This window comes from Pongo abelii, chromosome 10, assembly GCF_028885655.2.
Source record: "Pongo abelii isolate AG06213 chromosome 10, NHGRI_mPonAbe1-v2.0_pri, whole genome shotgun sequence".
NCBI lineage: Eukaryota > Metazoa > Chordata > Mammalia > Primates > Hominidae > Pongo > Pongo abelii.
In genome coordinates this window covers 33,529,304-33,544,971 of record NC_071995.2, presented here as the reverse complement: position 1 = coordinate 33,544,971, position 15,668 = coordinate 33,529,304, and the positions used below count along the sequence as shown (strand labels likewise).

General features: G+C 46.5%; 1 protein-coding gene across 3 annotated transcripts in view; it reads right to left on the bottom strand.

Moving 5' to 3' along the window:
- The window catches only part of FGD4 (FYVE, RhoGEF and PH domain containing 4), a 242,504-nt gene extending 229,853 nt beyond the window's left edge, over positions 1-12,651 (bottom strand). For 2 of the 3 annotated variants that reach the window (XM_063711597.1, XM_063711598.1), the window contains exon 1: positions 12,016-12,136. Coding sequence is in view for 1 of the 3 variants with exons in the window: in XM_009247598.4 (XP_009245873.2) it covers positions 12,016-12,262 (247 nt within the window). In the remaining 2 variants the exon portion in view is untranslated. Of the gene's footprint in view, positions 1-12,015 lie in introns of all 3 variants that reach the window. The other variant, XM_009247598.4, reaches the window with a different exon arrangement.
- Positions 12,652-15,668: the final 3,017 nt, after the last annotated feature.

Sequence of the window (15,668 nt, the reverse complement as noted above, 5' to 3'; positions counted from 1 at the left end):
ATTTTGAACTCCTAAACTCAAGCAATCCTCCCGATGTGGCCACCCAAACTGCTGGTTTTACAGATGTGAGCTACTGCGACTGGACCGAATGATGCCAAATATATTCCTGAAAACAAACATACACACAACTTCTAAAGTGTGATCAATGCATGACTAGTCTAGCTTTCATAGTTCAAATAAGACTAAATATTTGTGTGGATTTTAAAAGATATACCTATTCCAGGGGTTACTGGTAAGGTTTAACCAACAATCACTAAGGCGATTATTTCTGGATCCCATCACAGATATCAGTAACAGGCAGCTGGGGAGACATGGAAGGTTTTTGACTATGGCAAAGATATGATTCATACTCAGATTTAAGAAAAATTACTGGGGGGAGGCTGGGTGCAGTGGCTTACACCTGTAATCCCAGCACTTTGGAAAGCCGAGGCAGGCGGATCACCTGAGGTCAGGAGTTTGAGACCAGCCTGGCCAACATAGTGAAACCCCATCTCTACTAAAAATATAAAAATTAACCAGGTGTGGTGGCAGGCGCCTGTAGTCCTAGCTACTTGGGAGGCTGAGGCAGGAGAATCACTTGAACCTGGGAGGCAGAGGTTGCAGTGAGCCGAGATTGCACCATTGCAATCCACCTTGGGGGACAAGAGTGAGACTTCAACTCAAAAAAAAAAAAAAGAAAAGAAAAATTACTGGGGGGAGGAAAGAGTTATGTAGAATGAATAGCAACACTATTGTTGAGAAATACGCCAAAAATAAGGCAAAAACATTCAATGTGAAATGAAGGAAAACTGATAAGAACTGAAATAAGGCAAAAACATTCAATGTGAAATGAAGGAAAACTGATAAGAACTGGTAGCTCATTGGGTGGCAGGTAGATTCCACTTTAAAACAAAATTTGAAGCCAAACAAGAGCAAGATTAGTAAAATTGCCAAGGAAAGTCAGGAGAAGGGGCTGGATTGCAATGTAAAAAGAAATTGTGACTTGGTGCCCTTGGGGCATTTATATTCATTAAGCAGGCCCTTGAAAACGCGGAGTAGCTATAGATACCCTCTGCTGAACCCTCCCAGAGGGCAGATGGGACCCCCAATGAAGACAAGAGGAGAAAGGAGAAAATGGCAAAGCCAGAGGAAGAAAGTTGAAGACCCAATGAGTTAAGAAAATCAGGATATCTCAGGTCATCAGAACCAAGAAAAGAGCTTTAAAAAGGTACAAATGTCAAAGAAAAATTAACAAGGGCTGAAAATAGGCGCTGAATGCTATTTGGGAATTCATTGCTGACCTTACAACTGCTAATCCAATGTTGTAAACACAAGCCAGTCCAAAAGAAGACAAGAAAGTGGTGAGGACGGGGTGAGGAAGATGAAGAAGTGAGGGCAGCAAGGCAGCTCCACACAGTAAGTTAAGAAAGTCACTGGGAGGCAGCTCTAGAAAATTTCAAGGTTTAAAGTCTAGGATGGTGAGGTCGAGGCAGGTGGATCACTTGAAGCTAGGAATTCAAAACTAGTCTGGCCAACAAGGCGAAACCCCATCTCTATTAAAAATACAAAAATTAGGCTAGGTGCGGTGGCTCACACCTGTAAACCCAGCACTATGGGAGGCCGTGGTGGGCGGATCACCTGAGGTTGAGAGTTAAAGACCAGCCTGACCAACATGGGGAAACCCCGTCTCTACTAAAAATACAGAATTAGCCGGGTATGGTGGCACATGCCTGTAATCCCAGCTACTCGGGAGGCTGAGGCAGGAGAATTGCTTGAACTCGGGAGGCAGAGATTGCAGTGAGCCGAGATTGCACCATTGCATTCCAGCTTGGGCAACAAGAGCGAAACTCTGTCTCAAAAAAAAAAAAAATTGGCTAGACATGATGGTGTGGCCTGTAATCCCAGCTACTGAGGAGGCTGAGGCAGGGGAATCGTTTGAACCTGGGAGGTAAAAGTTGCAGTGAGCCAAGATGGCGCCATCGCACTCCAGCCTGGGCGACAAAGCAAGGCTCTTTATCAAAAATAAATAAATAAATAAATAAATAAATAAATAAATAAATAAATAAAGTCTAGGATTACCTCATTGGGGGTGGGGAGGGGAAAAAATAGCCTATAAATGAGAGTAAAGGGGCAAACCATGGAAGGTAACAGAGGAGAAATGTCTCGGAGGACTGGGTTTATCTGCCAGATTAGGAAAAGCAGAGGGCTGCAATAAAGGAGACTATAAACCAAGTCTGAAGTGACAGGTCGGTTGAGCTCACCTCAGATACCCCAGTCTGATAAAAATTGTGTATCAGCACAAATTCAGGTCTACTTCAAGAGGGAGAGGGTGGAGTTGAGACAAAAGAACAAAGTAGGAAAGACCTGTAACAGATACAAAAAGTGCAATGAGGAGTCAAACAGAAATGAGCAAAAAGTATCCCAGAAAGTACAGAGGGCCCAGATTATGTATTGAGGGACAATCTATAGCATTCCTTGTCTTATTCCTGCAAATCTTGGCCACCTGTCCTCAGGACCAAAGTGGGGTTTACCCATGTTTGGGAATGCACAGAAGCTTATAAACCTCGTTGTACATCAGGATCGTCTGGGCACTTGTTAAAAATACAGCTTCTTGGCCAGGTGTGGTGGCTCACGCCTGTAATCCCAGCACTTTGGGAGGCCAAGGCAGGTGGATCACCTAAGGTCAGGAGTTCGAGACCAGCCTAGCCAACATGGTGAAACCCCGTCTCTACTAAAAGTACAAAAATTAGCTGGGCGTAGTGGTAGGTGCCTGTAATCCCAGCTACTCGGAAGGCTGAGGCAGGAGAATCATTTGAACCCGGGAGGGGAGGTTGCAGTGAGCTGAGATCGTGCCATTGCACTCCAACCTGGGGAACAAGAGTGAGAGTCTGTCTCAAAAAAAAAAAAAAAATACAGCTTCTTGGCCAGGCGTGGTGGCTCACGCCTGTAATCCCAACACTTTGGGAGGCTGAGGCGGGTGGATCACGAGGTCAGGAGTTCAAGACCAGCCTGGCCAAGATGGTGAAACCCCATCTCTACTAAAAATACAAAAATTAGCTGGGCATGGTGGCAGGTGCCTATAATACCAGCTACTTGGGAGGCTGAGGCAGAGAATTGCTTGAACCTGGGAGGTGGAGGTTGCAGTGAGCTGAGATCATGCCTGGGTGACAGAGCAAGACTCTGTCTCAAAAAAATAAAAAACAAACAAAAACAGCCTCTCTAACCCTAACCCTCAGATTCTGAGTCTCTATGTCAAGGGTGTGGCTAGAGATTTTTAATTAGCAATCCCAAGTAATTCTGATACAGCTGGTAGAATGGCATTTGGAAGCCAAGCAGATCATCAGAATTATCTAATATACTTATTAAAAATGCAGATCCATAAGCTCCTGTCCAAACCTACTGAATCTCTCACCACATTTCACATGCATAAATTTTTTCTTTATTTTTTTTTTAATTTTTTTGAGATGGAGTCTAGCTCTGTCACCCAGGCTGGAGTGCAGTGACACAATCTCAGCTCACTGCAAACTCTGCTTCCTGGGTTCAAGCGATTTTCCTGCCTCAGCCTTCCAAGTAGCTGGGATTACAGGCGCCCACCACCACGCCTGGCTAATTTTGTATTTTTAGTAGAGACAGGGTTTCACTATGTTGGCCAGGCTGGTCTCAAACTCCTGACCTCAAGTGATCCACCTGCTTCTGCCTCCCAAAGTGCTGGAATTACACGCATGAGCCACTGTGCCCGGCCCCACATCCATATATTTAAATGCATCATGTAGGCTGGGCACAGTGGCTCACACCTGTAATCCCAACACTTTGGGAGGCCGAGGCAGGCGGATCACCTGAGGTCGGGAGTTCGAGACCAGCCTACCAACAAGGAGATAACCTGTCTTTACTAAAAATACAAAATTAGCCAGGCGTGGTGGCACATGCCGGTAATCCCAGCTACTCAGGAGGGTGAGGCAGGAGAATCACTTGAACCCAGGAGGCGGAGGTTGCAGTGAGTCAAGATCACGCCATTGCACTCCAGCCTGGGCAACAAGAGCAAAACTCCGTCTCAAAAAATAAAATAAAATAAAAAATAAATGCATCATGTTCTAATCCTTTTTCAATCAATTTTCCAGCAAATGCGTATTTGAAAAAAAAGAGATTTGAGTAAGAGCAATACAAGTAAGTACTATTGATTGAATTCTGGTTCTGAACCAGAACTATATGTATGTTATCTCCCTATAAAAGGACTGACTCCAACAGCAGGTGACCTTAGGCAGACCCCCAATCAAGTTCCCATTCCCTCAACAAGTTCCAGTTCCTCTTCTCTGTTACCAGTTAAAACCATGAACCTAGATTTCCTTCAGCAGAGAAAAGGAATGCAAGCAAGCAGGTGACTGTGGAGTAAGAGTCTCTCAATGTTCTTAGGTCCACAAGTTTACATGGCTATCCATTAAAAGACCACTGACTAGGCCGGGCGCAGTGGCTCACGCCTGTAATCCCAGCACTTTGGGAGGCCAAGGCGGGTGGATCACCTGAGGTCGGGAGTTCGAGACCAGCCTGACCAACTTGGAGAAACCCCATCTCTACTAAAAATACAAAATTAGCCAGGCATATTGACGCTTGCCTGTAATCCCAGCTACTTGGGAGGCTGAGGCAAGAGAATTGCTTGAACCCGGGAGGCGGAGGTTGTGGTGAGCCGAGTTTGCTCCACTGCACTGCAGCCTGGGCAACAAGAGTGAAACTCCTTCTTAAAAAAAAAAAAAAAAAAAAAAAAAACCACTGACTGCTCTTTAAACTGTTCTTGGAGCCGGGCTCGGTGGCTCACGCCTGTAATCCCAGCACTTTGGGAGGCTGAGGCGGGCGGATCACAAGGTCAGGAGATCGAGACCATCCTAGCTAACACGGTGAAACCCCGTCTCTACTAAAAATACAAAAAAATTAGCCAGGCGTGGTGGCGGGCAACTGTAGTCCCAGCTACTCTGGAGGCTGAGGCAGGAGAATGGCGTGAACCCGGGAGGCGGAGCTGGCAGTGAGCCGAGATTGCGCCACTGCACTCCAGCCTGGGCGACAGAGCCAGACTCTGTCTCAAAAAAATAAAAAATAAAAAATAAAAATAAATAAACTGTTCTTGGAAGGAAATACTTCTAAGAAACCTTTCCTGGTTCCAATTTCAGAGCCTATCTTTAAGGAGCTTCTAAGAAGCATTAATGATATTCATGCACATGCACACCATCCATCATTTTAGTGTAAATCTTTACTTGTTTAGAACATTGTATGATTCTAATAATACTAAAGATACTTTTATTTAAAAATATAATATAGATTTTTTAATGTTACAAATAACATTAGCTCTAACACATGAATGCAAATGACCTATGGTTATTGCTTTACATTGGGCCACTCAAAGCCCTGGAAAACCTTAAGAACAGGTGTTAACAGGCATGCAAGCACTGAAGCCAGTGACATAAGTCTGAATCCTGCCTCTGAAATTTACTAGGTGCAGGGCATTGCAATAGGACTTCCTGAAACTTTGTTTTTTCCTTCCCTAAAATTGTAATAATACCACCTATTTTTTCAGGGTTGTTATAAGAACTAGAGGTAACATACACATAGTCCTGGTTCAGTGCCAGAATTCAATCAATAGTACTTTTTTGTATTGCTCTCACCAAAATTTCTATCCCTCTTCCCCAAAGATGAAATTAGTACTCTAGAAGTTCTCAGGATACTGGGGTATATGTTGAAAATGTGAGCATTCCAGCCATGGTGAGTACCAGAAAAAAAAAACAACTGTACTTACATAGAAAGTTTACCAAGTAAATAATGTGAAAAGTCCCTCACCACAAAGCACCCAGATGCTGAATAAATTACAACAGATATTCAAATACTCAGATACAACAAATGCATTGCTGAGCTCATAACAAAATAAAGGAGGTGCCCAAAGGCAAGCAAAAAAAAAAAAAAAGAGAACCCAAAACTTAAACACAAGTAACTAACTTAAGTAACTAACTTGTAAGACTATGCTGCCCAAGAGGCAAAGCCATTGCCAGGAACCTGAAAGCCTAGGGGACTAAGAGCCTTGCAGGGGACCGAAGTTTTGGCCTTGGGTTTTCACAACAGGAAAAAGCTGAACCTGAGGCCTGGAACTAAGGTTCCATAAAAGGAAGCATTGGGCCGGGCACAGTGGCTCACACCTGTAATCCCAGCACTTTGGGAGGCTGAAGTGGGAGGATCACTTGAGGTCAGGAGTTGGAGACCAGCCTGGCCACCATGGTGAAACCCCATCTCTACAAAAATACAAAAATTAGCCAGGTGTGGTGGCGGACGCCTGTAATCCCAGCTAATTGGGAGGCTGAGGCTGGAGAATTGCTTGAATCTGGGAGGCGGAAGTTGCAGTGAGCCAAGATCATGCCACTGCATTCCAGCCTGGGCAATAGAGCGAGGCTCAGTCTCAAAAAAAAAAAAAAAAAAAAAGGTGAGCACACCCCAGCACTTTGGGAAGCTGAAGCAGGCGGATCACGAGGTCAGGAGTTTGAGACCAACCTGGCCAATATGGTGAAACCCCGTCTCTACTAAAAAATACAAAAATTAGCCAGGCGTGGTGGCGCACACCTGTAGTCCCAGCCACTCAGGAGGCTGAGGCAAGAGAATAGCTGGAACCCGGGAGGCGGAGGTTGCAGTAGCTGAGATGGCACCACTGCACTCTAGCCTGGGCAACAGTGTGAGACTCCATCCCAAAAAAAAACCATTTTGAGAGAGGGTAACCAAATGACTTCTAGATCTTTAAATTTATGGGGCCACAACAGTCAAAATGTTCCCCCCACTCCATGCCTAAAGACAACTTGGTGTTTTTTACCCTCTTCGCTCTCATAGCACTTCCCAGCAACTTGCTTAGGACTAGGACTAAAGAAGCCAACTCATTTTCCAAAGAGGCTACTTATGAATATGGTAAGAGCACTGCCTCTGATGCCAAACATACTTGTGTTTGAATCCTGGCTAACCAACTACCAGTTAATAATGCCAAGCCAGTTAGTAAAACTCTGTCTCAAATTTTCAGTTGTAAAATGAGCATAATGTTACCTACTTAGTAAATTGCTGTAAATTTACACACATGCATATTTGTGTGTACCACAATACAGTTCTCAGTGTAGAAAATGCATTCAATAGGCCGGGCGCAGTGGCTCACGCCTATAATCCCATCACTTTTGGGAGGCTGAAGTGGGCGGATCACCTGAGGTTGGGAGTTCGAGACCAGCGTGACCAATATGGAGAAACCCGTCTCTACTAAAACTACAAAATTAGCCGGGCTTGGTGGCACATGACTGTAATTCCAATTACTCGGGAGGCTGAGGCAGGAGAATCGCTTGGACCTGGGAGGTGGAGGTTGCCGTGAGCCGAGATCAGGCCATTGCACTCCAGCCTGGGCAACAAGAGTGAAACTCCATCTCAAAAAAAAAAGAAAAGAAGAGGAAATGCATTCAATAGCCAGTTGCAGTGGCTCAAGCCTATAATCTCAGCACTTTGGGAGGCCGAGGCGGGTGGATTATCTGAGGTCAGGAGTTTGAGACCAGCCTGGCCAACGTGGTGAAACCCTGTCTCTATTAAAAGTACAAAAATTAGCCGGGCGTGGTGGCAGGTACCTGTAATCCCAGCTACTCGGGAGGCTGAGGCAGGAGAATTGCTGCAACCCAGGGGGCGGAGGTTGCAGTGAGCCAAGATCTTGCCATTGCACTCCAGCCTGGGCGACAAGAGCGAAACTCTGTCTCAAAAAAAAAAAAAAAGAAAAGAAAAGGAAAGGCATTCAATGAACAGTAGTTGTTATGAACATCACAGGGGGACAGCATTAATTCATTAATTTATTTAAGTATCTATAGAGTGTCTCCTATATGCCAGTACTAGTGCTAGACTGTTGGGGACACAGAGATGAGTAAAAATAATGACTCCTTGTTATGATACTGTTTGCTTTGTGCCAGACATTAACCTGTACCATTTTACTTAATTCTGCCAGCAATCTTATTAAGTACTGTTTTTTTGGGGGGGGGGGGGGGGGTGTGTGTGTGTGTGTGTGTGTGTGTGTGTGTGTGTGTGTGTGTGTGTGTGTGTGTGTGTGTGTGTGTGTGTGTGTGTGTGTGTGTTTAAGAGATGGAATCTTGGCCGGGCACAGTGACTCACGCCTGTAATCCCAGCACTTTGGGAGGTTGAGGCGGGTGGATCACAAGGTCAAGAGACCAAGACCATCCTAGCCAACAAGGTGAAACCCCATCTCTACTAAAAATACAAAAATTAGCTGGGCATGGTGGTGTGTGCCTGTAGTCCCAGCTACTAGGGAGGGTGAGGCAGGAGAATCGCTTGAGCCCAGAAGGCGGAGGTTGCAGTGAGCCAAGATTGCACCACTGCACTCCAGCCTGGCGACAGAGTAAGACTCAGTCTCAAAAAAAAAAAAAGATGGAGTGTTGCTACGTTGCTCAGGCTGGAGTGCAGTAGCTATTCACAGGTGCAAACGTAGCATACTTCATCCTCAAACTCATGGCTTGTAGTGTGATTCTCCTGCCTCAGCCTCCCAAGTAGCTAGGACTATAGGAGTGCACCAATTATAAGGACTGTTATCTCCATTGTCCAGATGAAGAAACTTAGAAATTAAGAGACCGTCCAATTCACACAGCTAGCTATGGAAGAGGGACTAGAACGTGAGTGCTATATAACCCCAAAGCCTATGTCTTAACTGCTTCACCTTTCTGTTTCACTTAAATGGGGAGCTTCACATTCAGGAATACATAAAGGATGCAGTTGGTACACTTTATTATTTTTGCCAAAAAGCATAGAACTCTAAAAACAGCAGGGTTTATAACCACAGAACATGACATAACAATGCTAAATGGAATTTTCTGCCAAGTTCTTGAGTTTTCAATTTTTGTTCCTTCTTCTTTAAGAGGGAAAGTGACATTTCAATTGAGTAATGCCTACTTTGTAATGCGTTTAAATTTTGTGGTTTTCATATATAAATATTTTCCTAGGTGCTATAGAATGAACTGGCACTTTTCGTTAACTTAAATCTGGTTTACTTTTTGATGAGGGGGAAGAACAGAGTTATCTAATGATACTATTGAACTAATAGGGAGGCAAATTTGAGTCAAAGAAGAAAGCACTTTCTAAAATATTTTTTACCCTTCCCAAATTGAACAGGGTGTGGTCATCCAGTAGTTTGAGACTACTTCTCAAAACACTAGATCATTCACCTACAGATATTACAGATTTTACCATGGTAAGGGGAATGGCTGTATCTATTAAGATAATTACTTTTCGACCCTGAAAATAGCAACAAGAATTTTGAGTTTCAGCCGGTTTACAATATCGAGGCAATGTAACACACCTAGAAAAGGTAGTGCTAGGTTCTCCATTTTAAAAAAACTGCTCTGGGTTTTCTTTGAATTAAAAAAAAAATGGTGTGTGCCTGTAGTCCCATCTACTTAAGAGACTGAGGCAGAAGGATAGCTTTGAGCCCATGAGTTCGAAGCTATAGTGAGCTACGATTGTACCTATGAATAGGCACAGCACTCTAGCCTTAGCCTGGGCAACACAGTGAGACCCCATCTCTCTCTGACTCCCCTCCCATCTCTCTCTCTCTCCCTCTCTCTCTCTTTTTGAGACAGGGTCTCACTCTGTTGCCCAGGCTGGAATACAGTTAAACAATCATGGCTCGCTGCAGCCTCCACCTCCTGAGCTCAAGCGATCCTCCCACTTCAGCCCACACGGGGTCATTTTTTGTAGAGACGGGGTTTTCAAATGTTCCCAGGCTGGTCTCAAACTCCTGGGCTCAAGCAATCCTCCCCCTTGGTCTCCCAAAGTGCTGGGATTACAGGCGTGAGCCCCCGTGCCAAGCAATCCCGTGTCTTAAAAAAAAAAAAAAATGCCTGGCCAACATGGTGAAACTCCGTCTCTACTAAAAGTACAAAAAATTAGCCGGGCGTAGTGGCGGGCGCCTGTAGTCCCAGCTACTCAGGAGGCTGAGGCAGGAGAATGGCGTGAACCCGGGAGGCGGAGCTTGCAGTGAGCCGAGATTGCGTCACTGCACTCCAGCCTGGGCGACAGAGCCAGATTCCGTCTCAAAAAAAAAAAAAAAAGTACAAAAATTAGCTGTGCGTGGTGGCAGGCACCTGTAATCTCAGCTACTCCGGAGGCTGAGACAGGAGAATCTTGAAGCCAGGAGGCAGAGGTTGCAGTGAGCCGAGATTGTGCCACTGCACTCCAGCCTGCACGCCAAGAGCAAAACTGCGTCTCAAAAAAAAAAAAAGAATGGAAAAGAGAAAAAGCAGAGCCACCTTATAGAAATGATTTGTAGACTGCCACAACTCCCTTTTACCCTTACTGCTAAGAGGGCACTTCCTCTTTTCCCCTACTCAATGGGTTTGTAATTTAGCCAGGTGATTTTAAGTAAAATGATAGAATAAAGAATTTGAGGCCGGGAGTGGTGGCTCACATCTGTAATCCCAGCACTTTGGGAGGCTGAGGCGGGCGCATCACTTGAGATCAGGAGTTCGAGACCAGCCTGGGCAACATGGTGAAACCCCTGTCTCTACTAAAAACAGAAAAATTAGTTGGGCGTGGTGGCGCATGCTTGCAATCCCAGCTACTTGGGAGGCTGAGGCAGGAGAATCGCTTGAAGCCGGGAGGCAGAGGTTGCAGTGCGCTGAGTTCATGCCACTGCACTCCAGCTTGGGCGACAGAGTGAGACTCCGTCTCACAAAAATAAGGAATTTGGTGCCCACTATCCTCCAACTGAAAACAGTTGATGATTAACAAATTCTGTACATTAAATAACTTGAAAACCCATTAAATACCTTCGATCCAAAGCAAATCATTTTCATTTGATAAGGAAGAAAACACCCTCCCATTAATTTCAGTGAATCACACCTAAGACTGGAAGAGAGTTTAGACACTGTTTCACTAGTGTCCTCATTTTGAAGACGAGGAAATGAAGACCGAAGGCACGGTAATTCAGTTACTTGTTTACATATTTTCTCACCTCTCAATTTCTGCCCTTATCTAGTGTAGTTATATCTTTTTAATTCATCATGTTTTTCTGCTCTATGACTACTACAAGTTCAGAACCAGGACTAAAAGGGAACGTTTAAAAGCTCTAATATTTATCATATTTAAATCGTCATATTTGCTTAATCAGAATGAAATGCGTGAAAGTAATTAGAATTATTTGTATTTCTGCTGCTCAAATGAGGTTTTGCCTCGTAAGCTGGTCTACATACCAGACATCTCTGGTTACCGCATAAAGGAGGGGAGGGGATTTTAAAGAAGTTTTGCAAATCAAAGAAAAAAGAAATCCCTAGTTTCAAACTCGCCTGGGGAGAAGAGAACACATTTACAAGACAGGGGAGATTACGTGGCCTTGAATAGATCGCCTTGAATAGATCACCTTGAGGACTTCTTTAAGATTCAATGAGAATTCAGAAATCAAAACACCGCATTACTGACATATGAACCTATTAACATGAAAACAGCAATAATGATTCCGTTTTCTGATGTTAGGAACAGCTTTCCTTGCCGCTTTTCACAGTCAGCCTGGGAGTCAAGCGTCCCTTTAAGAAAACCCAGGCACTAAGGAGGTTGCTCACCACACCCAGGTTGTCAGACCAGGGCGGACACCAGCCTCCCCTTCACCGTATTAGGCCTCCACCACGGCTGCCCAAAGCAGGAATTTAGCGAAGCAGTTTAAGCTTCAGTAACTAGAAAACTGGTCTTTTCAATTCCTAATAAAAGTTAGAGAGAAAAAAAGAATTCTACCTTTACTTTCTGAATTTTCTGATAAGTGACCTCCAGGGCAAGCTCGGCGGTAGGCGGGTTCCTGCCCAAGGTCCTCTGGGGGAAGGGACAGCATAGCTAAGGGAGTGGGTGGCCGAGCGCAGCCTTCCACAACGAGTCTCCCGAACCAGTTACTTCCGCAGGGGGGGACGAGAGGGCGCACCTGCAGGGCGCTGGGAGCGCCCCTCACCCGCACCTACGCGCCGGGGCCACCCTTCCCTCGCGCCCCGAGGCGCTTACCTGTGGCGCCTGAGGGCACCTGGCCCTTGAAGGCAGCCGTCCCTACACGTCCCAAGTGCGACGCGGGCCTGCTCCAGGGCCGGGGCACCCCGGGCGGCAGGTAGGAGGGGTTGGACTTCCGCCGGATCGCCACCCGCCTGAAGTTGGAGCCGCCCTCGTCGCTCATCCTGCCGGGCTCGACCGCCGCTCCGCGACTCCTCCCGCTCCCGTCCAGCCGCGAGCGGCCCCTGGGGGGCGTCGCCTGCATGCCCAGGTTCGGCGCGACTCTGGAGGCGCCCTCTACTGCGGCGTCTCCTCAGCGAGTGCCTCCTCTCCCTCTCCTTCCCGGGACGCTCCCTCCCGGCGTCGCGGAGAGTTTGGCTCCGACTTCTCCTGCGGCAGCCGCAGCGCCTCGGTATCTGCAGCTCCCGCACTCACTCAAAGCCGCTACGGCAGCTGCCAGGCCGGGGCTGCCTCCACGCCTTCCTCTCTGGAGCCAATCGCCAGCAGGCCCCCAAGGGCGGGAGAAGGAGAGCGCGGAGGGTTCATCCTGTTGCCGCCGCCGCCGCCGCCGCCTCCTCCGGACGGGGAAGCAGCCAAGAACTTGCTGTGCCCAGCGGAGCGCCCTGGGCGCGGCCCCGGAGCCGGAGCCGGTTCGCTCTGGCCGGCCCCGCCCGGCCGCGCCACTGCCTCGCCCTTTGGCCGAGGGGAGCAGCGCGGGCGCGCACCTGCGGCCGCACACCCGGGGTGCTGCGAGGCGGGGGGCCGCGCTCACCTGCTGGCCACGCAGTGCACTCGGGAAGAAGTCCAGCTACTCTGGACCATGTCCAGGGTGCTTGCATTCTCGCAGACCCTCACTCTGAGGGTCGCGTATGTGTCTCAAGCCGTTGTGCTGAACCCTTGATCTTATGTCCTAAAACTACCGAGTAAGTATATCAGATAAGGAAATCAAGGTGCTGAACCTACAGTGGGGTCACATAGCACTGCAGAGCTGGAGTCTCCGCACCGAAATCTGTCCTTACTCCACTGAACCAAACATCTAGCCAGGAGTATCAGGACAGAAAATGAAATAAGGTGTGGAAATAAAAGAGGAGGGGTAGAGGTTAACAATCCAAAGGTTTCCAGAAGAGCAGCAGACCCTCCATTCAGGACTTCATTAGGAATGCACTTTACAGTCCTTTTGTTTGTTTTGAGACAGGGTTTCGCTCTGTCACCAAGGCTGCAGTGCAGTGGTGTGATCATAGCTCACTGCAACCTCGACCTTCTGGTCTCAAGCGATTCTCCTGCCTCAGCCTCCTGAGTAGCTGGGACAACAGGGGCGCGCCACTACTGCTGGCTAATTTTTGTAGTTTTTGTAGAGATGAGGCCTCGCTGTGTTGCCCAGGCTGGTCTCTAACTGTTGGGCTCAAGCAATCCTACTGCCTTGGCCTCCCAAAGCTCTGGGTTACAGGCTTGAGTCACTGCGCCCAGCCTAGAGTCCTTTTAAATTATCAAGTCATGTTTTTGTTTTTAACACCAGCTAAATACTAACTTGAAGAAATGCTTTTTTGTTTTTAGATACCGGGTCACACCCTGATCCAAGCTGGAGTGCAGTGGCCCTATCAGCTCACTGCAGCCTCGATCTCCTGGGCTCAAGGGATCTTACTGCCTCGGCCCCACCACTAGCTGGAACTACAGGCCCATGCCACCACAATCAGCTAATTAGTAGTAGTATTTATTTATTTATTTATTTATTCATTCTTAGTGGAGATGAGGTTTTCTTATGTTGACCAGACTGGTCTCCAATCCCTGGGCTCAAACGTTCCTCCCACCTTGGCCTCCCAAAGAGCTGGGATTACAGGCGTGAGCCACAGTGCCTGACCAAAAAAATACATTTTAGATTGACTTGCTTATCTGCATTTGAAAATTCACTACTCTAATAACAAAGAGGCTGTGTCCCAAAAATCACACAGATAGGAGGCAAAAAGGCACCATTACAAGTATCCCAGCTCAAGCCAAGTTCCCCAGCCATCACTTCCATCTTGGAAGCCACCCCACCTTTCTTCACATGGTCATTCACCCAGGTACCATCTCCAGCCCCCTGAAGTGTAACAGTAATTCGATCTTTCTCAACCTTTGTGAAGGGCAGTTCAACTGTTTCAGTCTCCCTGGCTGCTACCCAAATAAACGTACTCCCAAGGAGAAGGAACTAGCCCTCTAATGTTTTATGCAGCCATTCAGACCTTTATTAAAAGGAGCTTTTGCTCTCTTAGGATTTATTCTCTTTCTGAGAGCGGCACTGTTATCTACTGTGCCATATAGTATCAAAAGTAATTTAAACAAGTAGTTTCAAATATAAATTAAAGCAGAAAGTTTTGCCTCCATATACATAAATTAACTATAAATGCAAATTTCTAACTTAGTTTATTTGCCTCAATAAAAAGATGGTGTTGAAATCAACAATACTATAGTAGCACGTTGGCTTAGAGCAACTTTTTTTTTTTTTGAGACAGAGTTTTGCTCTTGTTGCCCAGGCTGGAGTGCAATGGCGCGATCTCGGCTCACTGCAACGTCCTCCTCCCGGATTCAAGGGATCCTCCTGCCTCAGCCTCCCGAGTAGCTGGATTACAGGAACGTGCCACCACACCCAGCTAATTTTTGTATTTTTATCTACTACGATGTATTTTATCTCTACGATGGGGTTTCACCATGTTGGCCAGGCTGATCTTGAACTCCTGACCTCAGGTGACCCGCCCGCCTCGGCCTCCCAAAGTACTGGGATTATAGGCATGAGCCATCACGCCTGGCCATATAATACTTCTGTACATACCATGATAAGATCAACAGAAGGTGACACACTGAGGCTATAAGACTGTTGTGCCAATCTATAATTCTAAATTTACATCTTTCTCTAATGACATGATTGCTTTATACAAGGCTCACACATCTACTAGGCATTTGCTGTAGCCCACACAGCTCCGCATGATTAGAATTCAGCAGAGGCTGGGCACAGTGGCTCATGCCTGTAATCCCAGCACTTTGGGTAGCTGAGGCACTAGGATCGCTTGAGCCCAGGAGTTTGAGACCAGCCTGGGCAACATAGTGAAATCCTGTCTCTACAAAAAAAAAAAAAAAAAGATCATGCAATGGCATGATCTTGGCTCACTGCAGCCTCTGCCTCCCGGGTTCAAGCAATTCTCCTGCCTCAGCCTCCCAAGTAGCTGGGATTACAGGCGTGTGCCACCATGTCTGGCTAGTTTTTGTATTTTTAGTAGAAGCGGGGTTTCACCATCTTGGTCAGGCTGGTCTTGAACTCCTGACCTCGTGATCCACCCGCCTCCGCCTCCCAAAGTGCTGGGATTACAAGTGTGAGCCACTGCACCCGGCCAATTTTTTTTTTTTTTAGCCGGGCATGATGGCATGCACTTGTAGTCCCAGCTACTTGGGAGGCTGAGGTAGGAGAAACAGTTGAGCCCCAGAAGTTGAGAATGCAGAGAGCCATGATTGTGCCACTGCACTCCAGCCTGGGCAAAAAAGTGAGACTGAGACCTTGTCTCAAATAAATAAATTGAAAAAAGAAAAAAAGAATTAACAGAATACTCTGAAATTTTCCACGAAAAAGAGACAAACTGATAAAAGAGATAATCCTGAAGTGATATTATTTATGCAGTATTTCAAATAGTTTGTTTTCAAAG